Source organism: Falco biarmicus, chromosome 11 (genome assembly GCF_023638135.1).
Source record: "Falco biarmicus isolate bFalBia1 chromosome 11, bFalBia1.pri, whole genome shotgun sequence".
NCBI classification, from domain to species: Eukaryota; Metazoa; Chordata; class Aves; order Falconiformes; family Falconidae; genus Falco; species Falco biarmicus.
In genome coordinates, this window is record NC_079298.1 from 26,250,477 (window position 1) to 26,275,368 (window position 24,892).

Below are 24,892 nucleotides of genomic sequence, written 5' to 3' on the forward strand. Positions count from 1 at the left end.
ACTAGCCATTTAAAAATCACCACCAGATAGTTCTTCTGGACTACTAATAGAATAACAATCTCCATTTCACATTTCAATTTAGCCCAAAGCAACTTTGGCACAGTACACTTGAAACTGTACCATTATGTATCTACTCTTAGTTTCATCTCAATGGGAATTTGCCTAGACACCATGACGAGTAAGATCCATTTCAAGAGCTGTAAGTTCTGAACATATATTTAAGCATTAAGGAGTTCACAGGCTATACTGCAAATATATTAACTTTAAATTTGTCGTTTAGGTTTTTTTCAGTGCAGATGGTTATATAGCCAGGTACACATTAGTTAACATTCAGAGTTGCTAAATAAGGAGTCACTTTCCTTACTCTAAATGTTCTCCAATTCCCCTTAATCAACTGGAATCTGAATTTGATTCTGAGGAAACCAGTTTATTTTCAGATTCGTGCATGGATTTTCTCTTAAGTACAGTTCACTGAATGGCTAACAGGGAAACAGTTTTTTTACATGTACCTCTGAGCAATTATATGAGTTCCTTCTGCTGATGTATCTGCTTACTCTTCACACTAGACTTGTGTGTCTCCAAGATTATCCTGACCAGTTTGGACTGATTATGCATCCTAGTATAATGTGACACCTTCAGCTTCAAAAGGAAAATCAGGTGTCTCATATGGAACATACAATTAAACAAGCTAAACCTTAAAAAACAGCAACTATTAACTACACTGATTTCTTGACTGTTAGTGTTGAAATACATTTTAAATTATATTCAGAAGCTCAGTATTTTTAAGTATCAGAATACACAAACTTTAAGACAAATAAGTAGAAAGTATAAAAATATTTTAATGTAGTCTTCCATTTTTATTTTTTTCCCTATTGCTACACAGGAATGCAAGAGTCTCTAGATAAAAGTATAGGACATGACGTTACCCTTCACTACAGATGCTTCTAAGACTATCCCCACTTGAAGATTAGGCACTAAGGTTCAGATATTTTTCAAGTATTTATACCTTAGCGTACATTTGAAGCTTAAAACAACAATCCATTTTCAAAAGTGATTTAGGCACTTTATGAGGCAAAGTCAAGTAGGCTTTCAATGGAACTTAGATTTCCAGGGACATACCTATATACCACCAGGCAGCACTTGGGGATACCCAAGCTATCTTCAAGTAAATTGGTATGCCTGTGCAGAACAGTGCAGCACCATGTGGGCTGCATCCTGAAAGCAAGACAGCCATTTCTCAGCAACAGCAGTTAGTGCAGTAACAGAGACACAAGGACTTAACTCTACTGCTTCAAATCCAGAAATCAGCCCTGCCATCTCTAAGTTCAGGATGTCTGCACCACTCTTCATAATCACTTAGACCTTATTGCATTGAGAAAAAAAATAATAAAAAAAAAAAAATCTCTGAAAATCCAGGTCAGTCTAACGTCAGGAAAAAGCTTGCTAAAAGAAAAAATACACAACAGGGAGGAACATACCTGAGGTTATTTTATTTCATGCCTGTGCTTAACAGAAGCACTAGCCATACACTTCAAATGCCCTTTCTAAAATGCTGTGGCTATGTTTTTCAGATCAACAATATGCAACATCAAATCATATCACAGAATCACAGAATGGTTTGGGTTGGAAGAGACCTGAAAGATCATCTACTTCCAAACTCCCTGCCACGGGCAGGGACACCTTCCACTATACCAGGTTGCTCGAAGCCCCATCCAACCTGGCGCTGAACGCTTCCAGGGACGGGGCATCCACAGCTTCTCTGGGCAACCTGTTACGAGCAGTTGAACTGATCAGAGTTTACAAAGCTTCTGCATCTGCAAATCCAGTATGAAATTTAGGTTCAATAGTAACCATTGCACATTCCATATTTACAAAAAAAAAGAAAAAGGTAGCTTTAAAAGATAGGTCAAATAATCAATGAGAAACTACAGATGTGCAAGCATGTGTGTGTTTCAGAGGAAAGATGCAGAAAACAGGGAAATTTTTAGCTTAATTTAGCCTTATAAATCCTTGTTCACAAAAGCATTACTTGTCTGCTAGCATTTCTTATCTAGCTTTGCAATACCTATCTTCAATTTGTCTGTTAATGCCTGACAAAGCAATCTCCCCATATCAAATATTTTTGAGCATCGTCATCATCTTGATTTTCTGAAAAAATATTCCATCTGTTCTTGTGACTGGTGGTGTACAGCAACGGGCCCTGTGGAACAGCCACAGTAGTCAAAACTGTACAGAATGGCTGTCATTTGCTCTTACAGAAAAGCACCTGTATTAAATAAAGCAATTTCAATAAAAGAATCATAATAAAGCAGCCTTCTGATAAATGAGCAGCATCTTCAGGTTTTGAGCTTTTAGCAGTACTCCTGCTAATAGTAATAAATATATAATAATATTTATAATTATACTTGCAACTCCTTATAACAAAACTCGCTAATACAACGAGAAATACTACTAATCATGGCTTGCCTGTCTTGGACAGGTAACCAGCTAGCCATGTGTTTCCACATACTTCTTTGACTCAGATATTTCACAGGGAGGGAGGGGGAACACAGAACAAAACACCTTAAAAATCTTACCTCAGAAGCATCTGACAGACTTTGCAAGATGTTACACGACTGAAGGTATGCATTTTGAACTCATGAAAGCTTGTATCCGCATAGTCCGGCCGTATGTTTGACCTAAAAAAAATTTGAAAATCTGCTTTAAATTGATGAACTCTAGAAAATAATGCAGCATTCACAGCAGGAAATCTGAATCCACAAACAACTAGTTCTATTTACACTTTAATGTTTTTCACTAAGGTGAACCAGAAATACAGACTTCACCACACACCTTGAATGTGTGTTATTATGTTATTATGAAGACCTCATCCTTAAAATACACTTTGTAACTACCTTAGTTGTCACAATAACTAGAAAGCTACATATCAAAACATACATCTGGGTTTTATTCCTGTTCAAGTAACTAGGATCATTTTGTGGACCTAAAGAACACTTGCTTTTTCACTCTCAAATATTTTGCTAAGTGGATGTACAAGCTCATACTGAGAACCACCGCATTTGAAAACAGGAGCAGCACATTTGGGACAGGTCACAATTATGCAGCAATACACTGCATAACAAGAGTGATTTCAAAAACAATTAGAAAATATTTACTGGGGTTTGGCTAGTCTTTCTTAAATGCATTGCCCAATGCCTACAGCAGTTGCTACACACACTTAATTTAACAAATAACATAGAAAATCACTATTCACATTGCTAAGACACCGACACACTACTGGCAGACTTATTCCCAAAGATCAAAAATATGTACAAAGCACTGGTCCATTACTGTACCTGTGTTTTACCTTCCCTACTGATTTCTTTTAAAAGCAGAAGTATAATTTAAAAATTACCCACTTCTCATTTTGTTGCATTGGTGACTGTTTGCAGGTTTATTAAACTTTTATTAAGTGAGCCATTCGATTTCTTCTGTCATCTTCCCCATTTCCAAGATTGGGGGAGGAGAACAGGAATTTTCAATTGATTTGTTATCCTTTATTTTTTAAAAAAATCAATAACATCCCTCAACTAGCTTAAACACTGCCAAAACCAGTACCCTGAAATGCTAGGTGTGTAATTTAATATTAAGGTAGACAGTATCAGACAAGAAAATATATATATATATACACACACAGAGTAAGAGCTACTGTATTTTTAAATAATGTTTATATTGGAATGCTTAGGATTCCATAAAATTCTGGCATATTTCTAGCAAAAACACAGGAATGCATGAAGTAAAATAGGAAAAAATCCTGATGGCTAGAAATGCAAGAATCTGCAACATTCAAAGGAAAGACGAGAAGCTTTTCCAACACAAAAAATTACAAATTCATGCATTAAAGTTGGAGGTACTTATTAGGTAAGTTTCATTTTTATCTATTATAAATAACTCCTAGACTAAAACATAGAGCAGCCACAAAATGCAATGAAACATAAATATAGGCAACCATGCAAGCATCAATCTTTCTAGGACTGAATGAAAAGGCTTATGAAAAAAACATTCAAAGAATCTGTTTAAGTACCTAGTGTCAGAAAGGTCAGTCTTCTAATCTGCCACCTGCAAATGAACGTGCTGAAAATGCAACTGTACTCCAAAGCAAATGGAATTTTGCCTGAGAATAACCTTACACTCCGTACTGTTTTAACTAGCTCACTACTATCTGTTTCTGCTATGATATGCAAGGTGTCAATACCACAGCTCCTGCTTACTAAAACAGGCATGGAGGATACTACCCATTCGCAGCAGGATGGTACAGGTATCAGAATAAAATTAAATTCCCAAGGAAGTAAAGAATTTTTTAAACCAGGAGAACAATGTATTATTCTGGGGCTGTTAACTCTGCAGAACATGACCTGTATTTCACAACGTGTTTGCCAAGGAACTGCTAAAATCTCTTAGGCTATACAATTAACTGGATAATCCTGAAAACTCCCTAGAGCAAGTTACAATACTTACACTCCAAACAAAAGATACTTTTTGTTGACCATTTGGTTCAGACCAGGTTAGCTTGCAAAACCATGTCAAAAGTATCAGCCTAATGTGCAAAGAGTCATCAGATTTGAAAGCATATCAAATTAATCCGAACAACCCGACCATTTTTCAAGAACAAACGAAAGAAAAAATGCCATTCATTTAATTAGAACAGGATCAATCTTCAAAAATACTAAGCACAGTGGATGAAAAGAAAAAAAAATTACAACCTCATAGACGGTTGCTTAACACAAGCATATGATTATATAACTTCCTTTTGTACGTAAAAATTCTTTTCCATTCTCCTCTCAGGCTATCTTCCACAAGAACCGAAATACATGAACTACTGAAAATATACCTCCTATTAACAGAACAAAGATGATACACTGTGTTCATTCTTCTTTATATTAAGAGCACTATTTGAGTTTCTTTACATATTATAAAGCCATTCAGTTTCCTTTTACAGTCCTTAATAGAAAAAGTTACTCTTGAGAGGAAAAAAGCATAGTGCTAAAATGGCAAAGAACGGAGCTGTGCCTCACAGAGAGCTGTTACAAGACCCTCCATCTTCTTTCAACAGAAGTTGTTTTACTGCATCTATGGGCTAAACCAACCCATTATAACGTCCTATACAAGACAGAAGTATCCAGGTAAACAGGCTTACAACTTCAGCTCTCTATTATGTGCTAAAATTTTGATACCTTTGTCCTAATTGTATAAGCAAAAGAATACAATACTGAAAACATACAGCACAACATAAACTTCAGAATATAATGCAAACTTCAGTTTATCTTGTCCGCTATTAGTTAAAGGAGGAATTAGTTTGGTTCCAAGAACTAGTCATTTCTTAAGGATCATGAAAAGGTATCATGAGTAAATCCCTCCATTTCTTTAAATCCCACCAGGTTTTAGTTTAGCGATTGTAAGGTTCTAACAATCACTTCAATAAATTTCTATCTAAAAACCTGTTCTTTCTTCACCACCTATACATCTTTCATACTCCCTATCATTTCACTACCATCTAACCTCATATATTTCCTTGCTAGCTAAAGCCAAGCTAACACAAAGATATTTTTTTTCAAAAGACATGAGCCCGAGTAACTCTTTTAGGGGCACACAGCAACCAAATAGGTTACAAACACAATAAACCAAAAGGACCTTTTAAATTTTGCTAGCCCTTCCTTCTTCTTCTCCGAAGATAGCATTTTTCTCTATATTTTCCCCAAAGCCACATCACCACAGAAGGAAAAAACTAAAAATCCCTAACAACAAATTTTTGTAAATCAGAGGAGACACCACAGAAGCATCACCCATAGATTAAATGATTCTGGAAGGGACTACAGCCTCAGAATATTAGAGAGGATCCCGTGCAGAAAAAGCAGGAATCAAAAAGAGAAGAAATCTAACCTGCCGCTCAGTCTTTCTTTTTGCAGAGACTTAGAAAATACTCCCAAGCAGTCGTCTCAAAACTAACAATGCCATTGCATTCGCTAAGAGCATCAACATTAAAGTTTTCTTTTGTCTCTTCCTTTCTTTTGCTAATCCTTCACCCTAATTGTCTCAGATTTGAGGTCAAACAGGAATGGGAAAATGTCATGTGTTTAATTTCTGTTTACACATCAGCAAAATACCTTCTCAAATTCAGAGTCCATTGCATTTCAGAAAGATCAAGATTTTACCCATTATCTCATAAGTCTCTTCATAAAGAAATAGTCCATTAAAAATATTAATATTTAGATATATCGTTACCTGTTGATTCATGTTAGATGAGAAGGCGTTTCATGCAGTTTCTAGTAATCAATATTTTGATAAAAGCAGTAGAAGAGAGCAGTGCAAACTAAGAAATAATATGCTTACTCTGAAGACAGAGTACTTTGAAGTGAAGCACAATACAGAAAGATAATTAATGACAAAAAAAAAAAAAACAGAAAAAAATACAGCAAAAATAAAAAGGTAACGTGTATTCTCTACTGTAAATGTAGAGGTGGAACAAGGAAGGCTTTGTAGAAAAATATTTGTCGCTGTACTAACTGTGGACAGGACAACTCTTGCACATTCTAGTACCTGATCGGTCATGTTCCATTATGGCAAATCCAGTTCTGCAGTCATATTTCACATCACATCAGACAAGTCTGAGATGATGCACTGTAGCAGTATATATCAAGTAGCATGTCCTTTAATGTAGTCTGAAACGTAATGAATCTAGTGGATTGATGGTTTAGTTCTCAATATACTGGTTTTCAACAAACTGAAAATAATGAAAAAAATAACCCAACTTGATATCGCCCCAAAACTCTCCAATGAGAGATTAAGCACAACTTATCTGTGACTGTACCACAGCAAATTTTTTTCCACAAAACTTCTCCCACTGAATAGCAAGTACTATTTTTCAATGTTTTAAATACAGTAAATAAACCTGGTAACTTCAATGGAAAAACTGCAGTCACAGCACAGCATACGACTTTTCATAGCCATGTCCCACCATAAAGTTCTTTCAGTTACAGCATTCAAGCCTTACACTGATGCCCTGAGAACACAGACCAGAGCTGCCAACACACAGTGAAAAGAACATTTCATCCTTCTCAAATCTTTTCTCCTCTACTTCTAAGCATGTGAGCATGTTCTAACACAGAGAAAAAAAACCACCTGAATATTAGCTCAATATTAATTTTAAGCTTAATGCTAAGAATATTTTCTTCTTCAGGAGGATTTATTATGGGGAAGGGGCACAACCCCGTATGTGATAGTTATAAAAATTCAAACATATCAAAGTCATTTATGTGGCTAGCATTATGAAAATCTAATTTAGAACTTAATTAAGTTCCTTCCCCACCACAGCGGAACAGTCACCAGCCAAGGCATCTCACAGGCTCCTTCAGTCTTCCTTCCACAGCAGTTTCTACAATGGGGTGCCCCAGGCTCACCACAAATGAAATGTTTTATCTATTTCCACCGTCGAACAATCTTGATGAATGGCCAGAGCAGGAAGTCACCCATATACTAGGAATACTTAATCTGAAGTAAAAAATGACAGAGAACATGTTCCTCCTTTTACGGTAAAGCTCTGACTCTTATTTTTATAAGCAATGTGGGGAGTCAAAAGTAGCTTCCCTTCCTCTCTTCTACTTTTTCCCCAGGCTGTTTTAACTCCTACACTGTAGCAGAGACAAAATGTCAGGATACAAAAACAGAGTGAATCTGTAATTAGGAAAAATTTTCCAATTCTCTCCTCGATTCAGCAGCAGAGTTTTTGTAAGGGACAGCCGCGAGTGCCCTCTCCTGCATAGTGCTGGATCCCCATAACCAGATTTACTCCAGTCACTACAGCAACATCCTTGGGCTGCCCCTAAGCCTTTTGCATAGAGCTTACTCTTTCCAAGTTACTTGCAGAATATTAGTCCCACTGGGAGCAATTCACTGTTACACCATCAACCCAGAGACCTGCAGATGCTTGTTTTGCTAGCCTCCATCATTTGGACATGCAGTTCCTTTCTCTGCATCAGCCATGGGAGCCACCGTTCAAAGAGCAGAATTGACCATCTTCTTCAGCCAATCCTGCACCTCTGAACAGATCTTGTCTGTAAAGTTTGCAGAGTTCAGTGTAGAAAAAGAGTTATCCAGGTGTCTTATTCGATTGCCCTTGATATCATCAGACTTTGGAGCAATCCATTTTTGCTGACCTTGTGCATGTGCAATATTCCCCTTTCAAAAATACTTCTCCACGTTTGTAGTGCCACTTCCCTCTATCAACTCTTACTTCTCAGAAGAGTAAATTGATCATAGGCCAACTGTCTTCAGCCACCCACATAACATCTTTATAAACGGTGTCAGAACGTGTCACGTGACCAACAGTCCCCCACAAGCTTTTGCAGTCAGTATTCATTCTAGTAATAATCTTCACCTAGATTAATGGCACAGCTGACCACAGGGTAATGCTGCAGATAGCCCAAAATTATCTTGCCAGATAAAACATCTAGGTGGCTATTCCTATGCTTACAGAATAAGAAATAAATTTGCTCCAATGCCTCAAAATGCCAAAAGAATCGTGCATATGAATAAAATGAAACAGTTTAAGCTACAGTTTTCTAACACTTTCCTATAGCAGTTGGGATAACGAGTCAAAAACTTGCAAAAAAAAAAGTAATTCTTAACCCTGAAGACACAAACATGTCACAATCAAAACACTAATACTTAAAATAAAGCAATGAACTTTGGCAATCTTGACACATACAACAACGTGAGTTGTATACCTCATTTTACAAAACTGAACTTTGATCATCTTGGGTCTAGTCTTTCCAAGATGCATACTGCAATGGTAAAGTGTACAAAATCAACATCAAGCAGCTTAGGATGGGATCTGGTACTGTCATTTCCTTACTTAAAACCATATTCATATGAGAAAACATTGAGATCAGAACATGTCTGAATAGCAATAGCATACAATAATAGGCTACCCTATAGCAACAATTTCAATTTTTATCACCATTCTTACATTCACATTTGTTTCCAGCAAGACAAAGCAGACTGAGTACCTTTCACAACAGGTTGGACTAAACAGACGAATTGCAATTTCTTCACTGGGCTAGGCATAAATATGCTTTCTTTTACTGTCAGTTTAAACTTCTACACATTTAAGGCTTACAAAATAAAATGCATCTTGAAAATTACTACACTTTCAGCCCCAAAACTCTTTATATCTCTACAGATGTGTCCCAAGAGAATAAACAAAAGGCTAAGAGATAGGTCACTATAGGACCTTCCTCCTATTTTCCCAAGACCACATTTCTAAAGATAAAAACAATGAAAAAAACCTTATTACACAAATTTTAGAATACTAAGTACATCTTCCCGTGGATCTTTTGCCCTTCAGATGTCTCAGTATTAGCCTTAGAGACTTTAAGAACTATTGCCTCAAGTTTGTTTTGCATGACATTACTGAAAGCCTACTGGCTGCCAACAAGCCTAACAAAAATATAATAAAGAGATAAAGTATTACATTGATTAAATTCTTTTAGCAAGTTTAAATTTTAAATAAGAAATTAATGAAATGCAAATCACACTGCCTCTACTGAAAAACAGCACACAAAAGAGAAGAAGGAAGTGGTATAAAAATGTAAAGAGTAGAAACAACTAGAATTTCCAATCTTTGGCTCCCAGTTATGGCTGTCAATCCCATAGCACAGCCCTGGCAACAAGGCATCCAAGCAGCAGAGAGCACTGGAGGTCTAACATCTTGCAGCTTCATATTCTGCAAGGAGTTAAAAGACGACTTTGGAACATAGCACAAAGAAAAAATGTCTTCTTTTATTCTACTTCTATTTACTATTATCTGTAATGCTAACATTTAGAAACTGTAGTTTGAACAACCTGCCTGCAAGGTCCACTGCTCTCCTCCACTAGTGACCAGTTCTTCTGTCCTTGTTGCCACATTTTGATGGACGTTTCTTTTAACTGCTTCCATGGCAGCTTTTCTATACTTGCTTGACTTCAGTAATTAAGACCTGTGCAGATTCCGCCCCCCCTCCCTGGATCTAGGCCACTGAGAAGGTGTTCATACACCCATTACAAACATTTAAATTAATGTTGAAAATATGCTTCTCTGGAGTATTTAATTAACAACTCAACTTCTCCTTCCCTGACTTCAAGTATTTTAAAACTAAATTTATCTTTCTTAAACTGGAAAGAAAAATGTATTACAGAAAAAAAAAAGACAAAGAAAATAAAAGCCTGAAAAATATTTTATATTCTTTGGATATATTCATATCATTTTTCCACCACAAGAAGCACACATATGCTTAATTGCAGGAATTGCAGCACATACAGGAAAATAAAGAACAAATACACCACACAAAGAGAAATGTAAAAGTAACCCTGTACGAATGGCTCAAGAAAGTTCCTTTCAAAAGTGAATTAGGTGCAAAATAATACAGGCTATCGACCAGAGTAGGTGCTGACCTAGACACTGTTGAGTAGATCACTTCTGTTAAATACAGATAAAGCAAAGGCATTGTAAACACTGACTGAATCATGCCATTCTTCTCAGGGGACTGATGAAACGTCACAGGTGTCATTTCAGCCCAGAGATGTTGTTCCAGATTGTCATAACTCGGTGGGACTGCCAACTTGGATAGAAGAGGAACGGTCTCCTCCCCCAGCAGCAATCCCACATGTGTTTTTTCTGAGTGCAGCAGCAAGAGCCCAATTACGGATGCTCATGGCTTGGGAAAAGGCTTTCCAGGAGAGTCACAGGTTCTGCATACTAGTACAGTGAGACAGCTGCCCTGTTTTTGCAGTTGAGAGTTTGCCTCCAAAAGGGAAAAACATGCTAGGAAGTTCTAATGATACTTCTTATTTTTGGTTTTGGATCATTTTTGGAGAAATGTTATTTAGGTCAGGTTTTGAAGATCTTTTTCCAGTATCGGTCTCTTAAAGAAATGCAATCATGTCACAAGAAATTATTCAGGATTCAATTGTACATAGATATTTTCAAAATATCCTGTCATTTAAAAAGTGTATTGTATTTGAAACTGAGTAGCCATTTCAACTCAATTAAAACTTTGCTTTAGAGAACAGTTAATAGTATGCCCGCCTGTGAGCCCAGAGGTATAACAAATAAGCAGATGCATGAAGTATCAGATAAGAAGTCTGCAACTGTTTTAAGTATTAAAAGAAGAAATACTACAGGGAGCTCTGATAAAACTCGATACCTTGAACTCTCCTCAACTCTCAACCCCAAGTTAGACCTCTGCATTTTAGAGCTGTTATTATTCTGCACTGCATGTTATACTTATAATAATTTTAAATGCTCCATACAGAACTGTTCAAAATTATGGACACCCCGAGCACAAACTGCTGAAGAACATTTTAAAGCATATGCGACATGAAATCTGATGCTGTATTCATGCAGTATAGCCTACAAAGCAAATAGCACAGGTTAATACCAGAGGATGCTGAAAATTTTCATTCCAGTTTTACTGATTTTATTAATATTTGTCATCACTGCAAAAAATGCATCAATAAACCTAGATCTGCCATAAGTATTTCCTAGTTATTAATTGCTAACAGAAAATATTAATGAAGACATCCTACATTAAAATTCCTTCTTGGTGCCACAGCGACCTCCTTTCAAAATTTTAAGCACCTCAGATGTTAGCCATGACAACTGGTACTAAGCATCTCAGAAAATTTTGGAAACTTTACCTAGGCAATAAAATATAGCTAACATTTGTCACATATTCAAATGTTTTGAGTAAAAACATGGACAGCAGAAGTTAAAAAACAGAAAACAATGTTACTGTCAAACAAGACAAAAAGCTTCGAGCCAAAGCTCACATGAATTTCATGCAAAGTCAGTTCTAAGATGTTGAAACTCACTCTCTGCTCTGACGTGCAGACTTCCCTTAGAATCCTGTTCCCTGCAAACAGCAGAACCAGCCTTAGATTTGCACCATCCTTTCTTTCCACACAAAACATTATGGCTCTGTGCAACAATCACCATTTCAACTCATCACTTCATAAAACATGCTGTCACCTAATAGAAAAGCATTTATGTAATAAAATAACAGTGGCAAAACCACAACTAAATAATGCTTTTTCAATCTTTAAAATTGTTTTCTTATTTGCTATAAAAAGGTGAGAAAATGGCATTCTTAAGAGGTATTCTCACTAGACGTGGGCAATGTCATTTCACAAAGGACGATTTTCAGCTTTCCTACCTTCTTAGGATCAATGCTGATTACTTACAGCTAATTCATTTTCTCTGTTCCAGCTAGGCCGTTATATTTCAGAATCATCTTTGAAGATGCTATTTACTGAATTAATCAATCAATCAATCCTCCATATGCTAATACTCAAGCATTCTGGTTTGCCACATCAAAGAGTCTCCATCAAGAAGACATGTTATATAATTAAATTAACCATATCACAAGTAAATTGTGCTTTTGATCAAGAACACACAACTTCTAAGGCTTTGCTAGGAAATTTGCTTATTTGATCATATGATGAGTGGCTTTTTTGAGATCAAGGAAATTATCTTGTTAACTTTTTGGAAACGTACTGCATTGTTTCAAACAAAATAATGGCTTTCCTTTTTCTTTATCAGCCTACTTGCCTGAAAAGCATGGGAGATAGACTGCTTTGAGCTGATCTATTCTGTACAAAAATTTTAAACACCACCTGATAGGAACAAAGCTCTGTTGCACATCAGTATTTGTAAATCAAAAGCATCAATACTTTATATACTTTTGTGTTCACTGGCTGAGTCTTATTTGTGATAGTTCTACGTCTTACAAATCCAAATTCACAAAGTTGCTTGTCTTGATAAGCTTTAAATATTTTATCGTATGTTTACACTTAACTGAAGACAAAGATCTACATTTTGGAGTAAAAAATGTAAAAATACAGTACATGCACAGCCATAAACTTGTGAATTACCAGACAAAAACCTAAATCGGATAAGAAAAAAGGTAGCATTGGTTTGCAGGGAGAAACTGGGACATCTGTTCATATACCCAAAGTATCACAACAAACATGTAATGCAATGTTCCACGTTTAAAGACTGTAGGAAACTAACACCTTGCACAAAAATCAATATTTACATGGTGGTACTTTATTTTTATGATGTAGTGTCACTACAAATTTATTTCACTCAATTTTAAGACAGACATTAATTTTCATAGTAATATACTTCACATATTATAAGTTGTAAAAACATAAAGAATGAGCCATCTTTGATATTTGTGAACCAGAAGACATAATATCAAAGTATATTTATCATCTCCAAGTGTTTACACACTGTTTTCATAAATTCTGTTTTGCTTTCACATTCTACACTGTTCTTACACTGCGCTCTTAATCACATACAGAAACTTCACACAGTTCTTGCTGTGCCTGGGAAAAAATCTAAAGAAATTGCACAACTATAAATACGTTGTGAATGGTTGTGTTACAGATCTGCTAATAAGTTAGAATTAATTCGTTATTTGATTTTATAGAATCATTTTAATAGAAATATAGAGGAATAAAAAATATATTTTAATGAAACTAGTAGTTGCACAACAAAAGCTGCTATGAAATCCTCTGTACAGCCCTGCACTAAGGCCAAAAGAATAGGTCAGAATCACCTAGTAGGAATGATTAGAACTTAGATAATAGACTTAAGATTTAAGATGATTGAAGATGACTGGATACAGTATTTACGGGTAGACTAGGAGAATGCATTGAAATGTCAGAATGTAAAATTAATGGGAACTTGGGAGAGGATTTCTTTGTATTTGACTAGTCTTCTGTATGTAGAAAGTGTATTGAAATGTCAGAATGTAGAATTAACGGGAACTGGGGAGAGTCGACTGGAACAACTTATAGTTACCTGCCAAGAAATCATGAACTTTAGTAAAAGGTAATTCTGGCAGGGGGAGATTGCGACCACCAACTCGTATACCACCTACCCAAATCGTACCCCAGACCCATTTCTAGATTTTTCTAACCTTTCCTGCGCAGAATCGGATTTGGGAGGAGGGTATGTTAATGATTTTGGGGAAATATTATGATTATGCATGAATAATTAATGAATATGTATGAATAAGTTCTATATATGGTGTATGATTTTGAAGCTTGGTGTGTGTTGATCGTGAGAGGATTTACCCTCGCATCCGGCCGTTAATAAAGAAGTGTCTGCTTATCTACATCTACATCACATCTTCATTCCGAGATTTCGGTAACAGTTGCTTATAACCCTGAAAAACTTTTGATCAAAACCAACAGGTCACAGCAAAGAACAAGCAACCATTCTTCTTTAGCAGACATCAACTTGGCATCCATTTTTTTCAGTACTGAAATATTTATACTGATGGAAAAGCCCAGGCAGACATATTTGTTTATTGCTTTGGTAACCTATGTGATGTTGGTATAAGTGGAACACCTTTGCAGGCTATTTGAAAAATGCAGCAGATACCTAAGGCTTTTAAAGTGCTCTGATAAGAAAGCTTTAATTTAATATGTCACTGTTCAATATGTCAGAGCTCAAATATTCTCTCAGAAGTCTTAAGGCATATGCATTATTAATGCACTATCTGAGGGAACAGATCTATTTGAGCTCAACCTGACTGATGTCATTAGTCACAGAGTGCAAAGCAGATTTGGCAACAGGTATGGTAATAGGTAAGACAACATTTTTCACTTACCTTGTTTCTTGCACCGGTTTTCTTTAAAGTCTAGAAAACCAACAAGCTCTATCTACAATCTATGCAGCTTGCCTAATCTAAACTGTTGTGCACACACCTAGCAGGTTTGAGAATCAATGTATCTCAGGATTATTTCCTTACAATTAGGTGATGCGTTCTGCACCCCTTGAGCTACATGGTGTGGATTTATGTCTAACTGAAACAGTAATTTTTCAAAAACATATTAGACTGTACCTGAGCAGCTGCACAAACTTAAAACAAAAACCACTAATTTTGAGGGCTGTACAGCTTTCATGTCTAAAATATCTTTTATTTGGATATTTTAAAAAAAAATTAATCAGATTTGTTAACTCCATGCACTTAATGCGTACCCTAATCACTAAAATGATGCATTTGCCACTGATTTTTCAGGCATTACTAATTAGCCATGATGTTAATACTGCAATTTCAGTAACAATGTCAAAGCGAAAACTACAGTCATAGTAGTTTCCTGAAGGTGAAATTTTAACTAAGTACATTAAAAAACAAAAAGGCCTTTTCCTTGGTGTGCAAGATGTTTCCATGCACTTCTCGGTTTGTGAAAGAGAGATGTTGAGTAAAGGCTAATTAAAAAGCGTGTTACAACACTGTTCCATGAGACTTTGCAATATTGGTTCTGTGCATCTTGAGATCCAGCAGTACTAAACCCAAGTTTAAGCCTTGAGCAACCTAAACCCTGCAGGAGACTAAAGTAGACAATCTCTACACACTCCTTCCCACCTAAATTCTTCTGTGATTTAATTTTAAATTCTATATTTGTGTAACATGTTCCTATCTAGGAATATATACAGAAGACAAGTTTGCTGATGGCCATTTTTAGAGTAGATTAAAAAGCACAATTGAGAAACCACAGAAAGGCTTAATTAAATTAGCAAACTTGACATCACGATGACAAAATAAATTCAGCACAAACCAGCATAAGATACTACATGCCTTATTACACTAATGGATTCAGATATGAAGTCAGTGGGGAAATACAATATGTGGCCTTTCATGGAAAAGGTCTCTGCCATTGTGAGGAAAACAACACACACCTGCTCCATGCTCTACTGTGATCAAGAAACAAACTACACACCAAGAAATATTTAGTTGATGGAAGCAAATGTTTAGTGGCAACATGAGACAGCTGTAGTAATAATCAACATATTTTCTTTCAGCACTTATTCTACGGTCTCATGATGAAACAAAAGAGAATTAAATTCATCAAGCAATGCCAAGAAAAGTAGTTGCCTCATAATAAGAAATTAAGCCTGATAATTAGTCAGCTAAGTAGTTCCAAAGTCATATAACTGAGGTATATACACACATAAAATAAAGGAGGACAGCTTCAAATTTCAAGGAGTTTTTTCTTTTAATAAAGAATGGTTAGCATAAATTAATTGACATATATATTAGTCAATTACACTTAAAAACAAACATTTTTCAACTAAGAAAAGCATCTGTAGGACAGCTTTCTAGGGGGTCAAAAATACCAATCAGTGCTCCTACCTTTTAGCATACGCTGAATAACAAAAGTATCAAATATTTTATGTAGTTTATAGGTATATTATGAGGCATTATATATTTGTTCTGATACTTCTGGTTGTTTTTAATACAGAAGCAAAGAGATTAGACTGGATATTCTGCTAGAAAATCTGAAACAATTGTGTCTAACAGTCATGATCAGTTTTTGAGGTTTTTAATGACTTAGTTACAGCAAATAAAGCATGCACATTATCACATTGCTGACAAACTTCCACTTAATACATGATGTCTCTAATTTGGCTGAGTAATTTGGTGCAGTAATTTGGCCATACACTTCTATTAATGTTATCTTGGATACAGAATTACTTTGCATTTAAAACCAATGCTATTTGACATGCTAGATTAATTTTATACATTCCACGCCTAGTAAAGTTTTTGTAGTACCATCTTTTAAAAGGTGCTTACTCACTCATACAGCTACAGGCTCATCCATTACTACGAATGGAGTTCCAAGAACAAAATAGCAACTGCTCAAACTATCACTGTTAAGCGCCACATCTCTTCCGAGGCAGTAAGTGGTTACACTCCCCCTGTGCATGCAAAACTTCCACTCACATCTGTGAGGGAACAGACACACAAAGAGACAACTCAGTGGGTTTTGATATGATCGCTCCTGTTAAAAAACATCCTCCACTGGTCTCTGCCTGCTAGCTTTATGAAAAGCTCCCAAATTTATAAGATTTAAGTCCAACCAATGCTTCAGCTTCAAAAGCTTGACTGCAATGTTGTGTTGCCCATGTTTTACTTCATTTTTATCTAGAAAATCCAGTGCTCCCAAGTAACCAGCAAGGAATTTTGAAGGTTGTATACACAACAATTTTTTTTATTATTATTTTTTTTTGGGGGGGGGGGGGGGGGGGGGGGGGGGGGGGGAAGAGTAAAGGAGATGACCCAGCCTCAGCTGTAAAGATACTGTGAATAGGTCAACAGCATCAAATTCAGATCAGATTCAGTGCAGCTGTCCCACATTATCATTGTTGCTGAGGATGTAGTATACGAACAGGCTTCATCAATAACCCCTGTGACATTCTTAGGAAAAGTAAAAATTGAGGTGTTTTCATATTAGGTATTTTCTAAATAAAGCAATAGTCTCAAAAAACAGCAAATAAATACTGTAGCAACAGAACTACCTTATGAATAAAACGAGCTTACTCAGTTTCCTATGACCAGTAACCCATTATTCCCAACCTCCCTCATGATAAAACAACTCACCATACACCACAGTAACAGAGCTAACCAAGAGGTAGAATATTTTCACAGATTTGTGAAACTAGTTTTCTAACAGAAACATACAGTCTGAGAAGTACTGCTCTGGAAACTGTACTGGAATTTTACCCTTCCTTCCTTTAAAGATTTTTCATATCAAGTGTGCCTAATGTATTCCTGCCTTCCAAACCTAAAACAAGTCCAGCTGGCAAAGCAGTGTTCTCCTCTATTTCATACTTCATCAGTAACAGAAGCTTCCCATACCTGGACACAAATTCTCATCTCAATGACACCAGCATCTCGACAGTAGGTGCCTTTTCAGCAATATAACTATTAACACTGTTACAAACATCTAGGCTACCAATAAAAAAATTACAGCCTAGCTAACGTAGTTATGCCAATATAACTGTTCTAGTGGCAACAAGGTTAATTCTTAATTTAAAAACAATAAGAGAGATCTTAATTTGTTCTCTTGTTATGTTCTTAGATTAACGCTTGTACAGACCCGACTTCATACAGAATGCTATCTCAAAGACAACAAAACTGCATTAAAATTTCTGTGTGGAACTCAGTAAACAACATTATTTCTGATAATCAAAAAAGAATGTAATTCAGCCCTTCAACTGTGCTGGTTTTGCAGTTTCAGTCAAATTTAAGTGATGAGAAGTATTTTGCCCATAGAAGCAGCAATTATAATGGAGTATGATGAATAACAGCATAATTTCAATCATGGCTACTTTTCAGAGTAGAATCACACTAGAACAGACAAGCTACACAGTAGGCAACCAACCAATTGTTCAAACCACTTGGCTTAGTTTTCTCCCAAATACAAACTCCTGTGCCTCAGCATGTGCTAGAACATAATTATCGCTACATACCAAGGTATGTTTTGGGAGAGGTGCTGAGGGAAATATGCTGTGAAGTCAAACCCATGTAACACAGTCGGGAGAAAGGTATAAAAACTTCAGAAAGCATAAAAGCTCCCCATTGTTTTCAGTCCTAGTGGTTATAAATAGAAGGGAGCAAAAGCATTGCCCAGTGCAAATAATGCCACTATATCATGTTGCACCTCAGCCCTGACCTGCAACAACCCTGCTGCTCCAGCTCCCCTGCCTCTGCGTTACAGCCTTTAATCACACAGGAAAAGGTTAAGCTGGAGCTATGGGTTTATGAGAAGGACAAACCTCCATGCAAGACAAGGCTGACACCACCGCTCACGTTCAACGACCAACTCCATCTGCCCAAGAGGAAAGAGCGGTGCATTAACTTGTCAACCCTTCAGGTCCCATTTGTTCTGCTCACACAGGGCAACCAGCAGCAGTAAGCCGTTTGTTGGCAAAGGCACTCTCGTGAGCAGCTGATGAGCACTGGCTGGTGCTTAACACAGCGCAAGGCTCACCGCACACCCAGCAGTGGGGAGGGGGGGTCCTGCACAGAACCGTAAAAACGTTTGGGAAGAACTGAGGATCTCTCTTCCTGCTTTCCTTAGCAACCTGACTGACTGCTGGTTTGTTTGGTTGGGTGTTTCTGTGCATTGGGCCAGGATGCCTGAAGAGCGGATCGATAGTTGCAATGGTAAAGCTAATAAATCTGAGTGCCTTGTGCTTTTCATACACATTTTATCTATGTTTAAGTAAATATCAATAATGGCATTACAGGAAATGCAGCAGGGAGAACCCAGGGACAGAAAGAGGCAAAGTACTCAGCTTTCTGCTCACATACAAATAAATACTTCTTCCCACACCCTACTATGCTACCCAGAAATTTTTGCCAAAACACATGCTATTTTTCATCTTCAATGAAAGTCAGCAAGAAGGGAACCCTAGTGGGCAGCAGGCCTTACAATATCTGCCCACTGCAGCCTCTCCTCCCTTATATTTTCATGTAAATCATTAGCACTCATCATACTAAGGTTTTAAATAAACGTATACATAGTTTATGAGCAAGTTTCACTCATATCAGCTCATAATAGCCTTTTTTCTGAATCCACATACCTTTACAATCACATCCAAAAAATCTTTATTAATGTTGTCTCTCTATTTTCACTGGGACTATCTCACTCCCCTCACACTTATTTACTTTTTTTACCATAAAGCAGGCATCGCCCTGTCATCCAATTCCCTTGTTCACATGTTTTAAATTTAATCAGAGTACCTGAGGTGTCAATAATCACATTTGCCTTTCTGACAAGAATCAGAAATGGAAATAAAGCTCATGCTGCACAATAATCATGTAATCTGCAGCACTGCATCTGAACAACTTCTCAAGCAGTCTAAAGCAACCTCCTCTTTTACTTGAAAACATAAAGGAAATCAGCCTTTTGAAATTAAATTTAATAAGCCAAGCAACTTGATCCAAATACCAAACAATAAATTAGTTAAAAGCCACCAGGAAAGATGATAGGATCCCCTCAAATCACAGCATCACCTTTCAAAAAATGTATTTCAATTAATTAAAAATGGGAGGGGGAAAAATCTTACTATTATATTAGATAGATATTGTTAAAATGATTACTATTTCCCCCTAGTTGCTTAAGACAGCATTACTAAAAACAGTTTTAGCAGCAAAGTTGGAAGGTAATGCATAGCCTAGAGTGCCCTCTTTCTTTTCCAAGGGGAGTTTCAGGGAAATATTCTGCTCATGATGTTAGCCAGTTGTTTCTCAGAAAGTCAAATAAATTGATAACTAGACTGCATTACGAAAATCTAAACACAGAAGCAATTCAGCCTCAGATAAGTGATATCCTTACACTAGTGATAAACATGATTCTACCTTAATAAAAATATACTTACAGAGCCATCTGAAACTGTTCAAGCCATTTTTTCTTCAAGTCTTTAGTTTTGCAATAAACTTCTAAACCATTTTGACCTTGGATATGAATGAGGTAGAAGCCATAAGACCACTGCATAAAAAGATTGGCAAAACAAATGTCATCAGTTATGAAGAAGGGTGGGGTGCATGCAGCAGCGAAAGCAGCATTTGTATGTTCCTTAATCCCCTGATTTTGGGAACAGCACAACCACATTATTGTGTTCACTTAGGAATGACTTACTCAAACATTTTAATTACATCATAATAAACAAAAGTTGAAATTCCTAACTTCAGCTTACATTTGACACATAAAACTTTGTAAATAAATTGCATATACATTCTGAATGCCACCAAAATGTTTCAAATTGCTGCCCCAAAAAAATGCTATTTTATCTGCATTAGCAACAAATATTTACCTTCTTATTTTCTTTATCAGTAGTGGGGTTATTTGTAATTTTGTATTTCTGAAGATCTATTATTTCCTTCATTTCATAATTATCACCTCTCCGTTTGCAAACGATTACAGCTAGATCAAACAAGAAGATATGCCTATGAAAATACAATATAAATTTGGTTAAAAACACTCCAGAAAACCAACACCAAAAGTCTTATTTTACATACCTTAGCCTGTGGCACTGAAAATTTTGAATGTGAAGAACTAAACTACTGAATAACAAAACAAAAACCACTGAAAGTTTTCTTGCTGGAAACCTATTACTTGCAAGGGACTTAGGTGATCTTAGATGATAACATAACAGCTAACTTCCTGTGAAACACTTTGCAAATTGGCTTGGTGATAGGCTCTGTGAACCCACAGTGAAACGGAAAGTAGTTTCAAGAATCATTGAGCTGAGCTCAAATCTAAAGAGATTTATTTACAGGCTTTTTAACAGCAAACATCAGAAGTCGTGCCCTCACCTGTCCTGCCTTGCACGTTTGTCTAATGTAGTTATCCTTATTTCCCCATCACCTTGAGGTCTTCCATACTGTAAGAGGGAATGATTCTGAAACAGAAGTATTATGTATGATTCAATATAGCAAAAATGTCAAGATGATGACACATTCAAATGTTCGACCCCTCACTCCTTTTACTCCAAAAAAGGACTTTTCAGGCCTGAAAACAACATCTTTTGCTCATTATCATCTAAACTAAACACAATAAAGATTCAGTCCATTTCATTTTCATCTTCAAATGGGAATTTTTTTCCCATTACAAAACACCCGAGTCACTGTACAAATGCAAACTTTTAACTATAGAAACACATTTAACTAGACAGACCCTCAAAAGAGCAAACTTCTGTACTTCAATATTCACATCATTCTAAACCAAGCAAAGCATACTTACACTTCAATATTATGAGTAGTATACTTTCATAGGAAATGGGGGAAATTTAAATCTATCAACATTTCTTATCAAAACTTATGTAAAAACTGTACATAAATTAAAGATACCACATACCAAATTCTCTATTGATAGTTGAAACTGTCTAATTTCACGGAGCGTTTCATTATCTCTCTTCACTTCATTTACATATTGAGCCAAGTCCTAGAGCACCAACAGAAAAAAGGAGGGGAAAAAAACCTCTTCTATAACAGACCACGTTAATACATTATTTTGGCAAGTTTATTTCTGATTCTGTCTTTGGCTTATCTCCATATTTAGTTATTTAAATATATATACATATATATTTAGTGTTCAAGAATGACCAATATGTATGTGGAAAAAAGGAAAAAAGTCTCTGCATATTTTCAATATTATTTCAAACTTTCTTCATCACATGTATTGAAACACAAATTTAGCAGCAGGAAAGAGGAAAACATGTAATAAATGGTAAAAAGGGGCTGATTTTTTCTGAATTTTATTAATATTTTATTTTCAAGATTAAAAATAGAAATATAACTTATGCAGCCCACTGCCAAAAAAGCAGTCAACAACATCCAATATCTGAGAATAAGACAGAAGGTAAATAGAGTGTATAGTAGAAAATGTATGTAAGGTAGCTCAAAAGAAGCATGTAAGGCATAAATATATCATAAGTCTGGGTGTTTATTAGGAGAGAAGCTACTGCCCCAGTAGTAGGACCTTGCTCTTACTGTTGCACAGCAGAGAGAAGCCATGAAGCCATAACACAGCAGATTTTAAAAGGGGCTTTTAATGGTATATACTACCTGAAGTTGCAGGTTGAGATCATTATCGTCCCCTTTACCAGAACATGTACTGTACACATTTCACTAAAGTCTTTGAAATGCTCCGAGCACACATGAGTAACAGTGACAATTTCCCGGGGCTTCTCTGTTTATGGCTACGGATGAGGTGTGAGAAGGAGCAGTAATTGGTAGGGTCAGGGCTACCGAGAGTAGCAGCTGGAAAAGGCATTCTGATCTTCACAACTTGCTTTCGCAGTATCCCTTCAACGTGGTCGCAAATTTGGAGGGTGGGAGAAAGATACATCTTCTTCCTAAGACTTTTTAATCAGAATCTAAGAATAGCTGCAATCATTATGCTAGCTTCCCAAATCAATCTGTGCAGGATACATTCACATCAGTCTCAAAAGAGAGTTAGTGTGGAAATTAAATAACCTCTTTCCTTGCTGCTAAAAAAATCTGACAGCATAATCCTTCCTAGAATTTTTTCTTTCTTGGGGGGGGCAGTAGCACTTTGCTGGCAGATTTCCAAAGACATTTCATTTTGAGCAGACTCATCAGGGTTTATAGAAGCAACACACTGATGCTGCACAGTTACTTCTACTACACCGGTAAGGGTTACTGTAAGAAGATACAGTAAAATGGGAGGGAAATAATGCTGCGGCCTTAATGAGAGGTGGTCATACCTGGAGGGTTTTGTGGGTTGGAGCCGGTGTGGCAAAGGGGGGGGGGGGGGGGGCGCGAGTTTTTTAATTGGCTGGTTATGTCCTGCCAGCCAGCACATAACTGCCACAGCCACTCTGGCAAGAGATTTCTTAACTGGTTTTCAGTCCAACAGCCTCTAAAAACAATGAAGCAAGGCAGGAAATGGGAAAGAAAAAGAGAGAGGAAGGGGGGAACACAAACCAGGGCAAACAGCAGCAGCCAGGATGCATGGCTTGCCACTAGATGGAAGCAACACGGTGCCATCCCATTTAGGGCATCTCTCCATGGGAGATTACCATGGTGGCTGTCTGCATTCGCTGCGCAAAACTGGGTGACAAAAAAGAGGAACCAAAAATCTCCTTTGTGAGCTGGTCTGTATTGCAGGCATTCAAGGCAGATAGTCACATACTATGAGACAGCCATGTGACCCAAAACTTAGTCTGACTCCAGCATCTTCTGTGGATGAGATACGACCTATGTCGTGCCTTCCCCACAAAGGATAGAAAAAATTTCAGTTTCAGCACATGAATGTCACAATTCATGCTGTGAAGGCAACTGAAGCAGAACTGTGCTTCCCTTCTGAAGCTGTGCAGAGGAACACATACTACCTTATATATAAGGCAGCACAGCTATTCTACAAAGCGTTTGTTGGTATTACTTGCAGGTGAATGTACAGTGACAGATACTCTACCTCCAGAAAGACACCACAGATATCATATTAAGATGACAGAATAGAAGTCTTGTAAAGAAATATAACTGTCTTAATCTCACTGGGAAACTACTGACCTTGATTAAAATTGACTTACCATGGTAGAAATATTCCTAAATTTTTGGAAGTGAGACCAACATTATTGAAACACCTGTTTTTCATCTCATTCTATGGCAGCAAAACGATGTAGAAATAAATTGAAATGCAGAAGTTCCATTTCATAAACGCTCCACTTCAGAAAACTAGTGAACTTGTTTCCCAGCCTTGAGCAAAACCCTCAAATATATACTTGCCCTGACATACTCACAAAGCTTAGTGACCCGTGAAAACATGTTTGATCTGCTATGAAGAACATTATCATCTCCAGGAAATGCAGTTCTAAGCTACCATTTTAACTGCCAACTAAGACATAAATACTTCATTGTCATGAATATTTACCTTCATTGCGTCAAGTGCCAGTTTTAGATTTGCCTTCTCCATGGGATCAGTAGTGTGCTTTACCAGCTCCTGTGGACAGAGCAGTTAAAACTTTTCACCCACTGTCTATCAGTTTATAAACTGAAGTTGTCATTTATTACCCCCACATCACCACCCCAATAAAAGAAACGAGCCAAAACCTGTAATCACTACCCAGTAATTCACATTTTCATCCCCATAGTGAGCAGCCTACAACTGACTGGGGACTACTGCAAACAGGTAATCGGCAAGTGTTTTAGTAAGAATGTTGTGTAGCCCAAACACTGACTTTAGCTGATAATGAACCATCATTAGAAGCTAATTTGGTCCATCTAGGACTTAAAACTTGCCGAATCAGATCATTACTATATGTGCATGCTGAAAGCACAGGTAAACACTTGAGTTCGTTTGCACATTACTATACAGTACATCATCCCATTCCAAAATATGCATTTGTGTGCAGAGGGGGATGTATCCTGGCAATAAAATCTCTGCTAAACTGTGCACTGCTTAGAAGTCGTCACTGTCTCATTACGTCCAAGATAAAGCTGACTCAGAAGACATATTTAATCAAATGTAAATGTTTAAAGAATTTTTTTGGCCA

The 24,892-nt window shown here is 36.8% G+C and overlaps 1 protein-coding gene across 2 annotated transcripts in view; it reads right to left on the reverse strand.

Moving 5' to 3' along the window:
- The window catches only part of VAV3 (vav guanine nucleotide exchange factor 3), a 172,739-nt gene that overhangs the window by 66,404 nt on the left and 81,443 nt on the right, over positions 1-24,892 (reverse strand). For both annotated transcript variants that reach the window (XM_056355518.1, XM_056355517.1), the window contains exons 11-16: positions 24,271-24,339; positions 21,733-21,819; positions 21,192-21,277; positions 20,690-20,822; positions 20,255-20,364; positions 2,577-2,678 (exon numbers count right to left, since the gene is read on the reverse strand). In XM_056355518.1, coding sequence (XP_056211493.1) covers positions 2,577-2,678; positions 20,255-20,364; positions 20,690-20,822; positions 21,192-21,277; positions 21,733-21,819; positions 24,271-24,339 — 587 coding nt within the window. The remainder of the gene's footprint in view (positions 1-2,576; positions 2,679-20,254; positions 20,365-20,689; positions 20,823-21,191; positions 21,278-21,732; positions 21,820-24,270; positions 24,340-24,892) is intronic.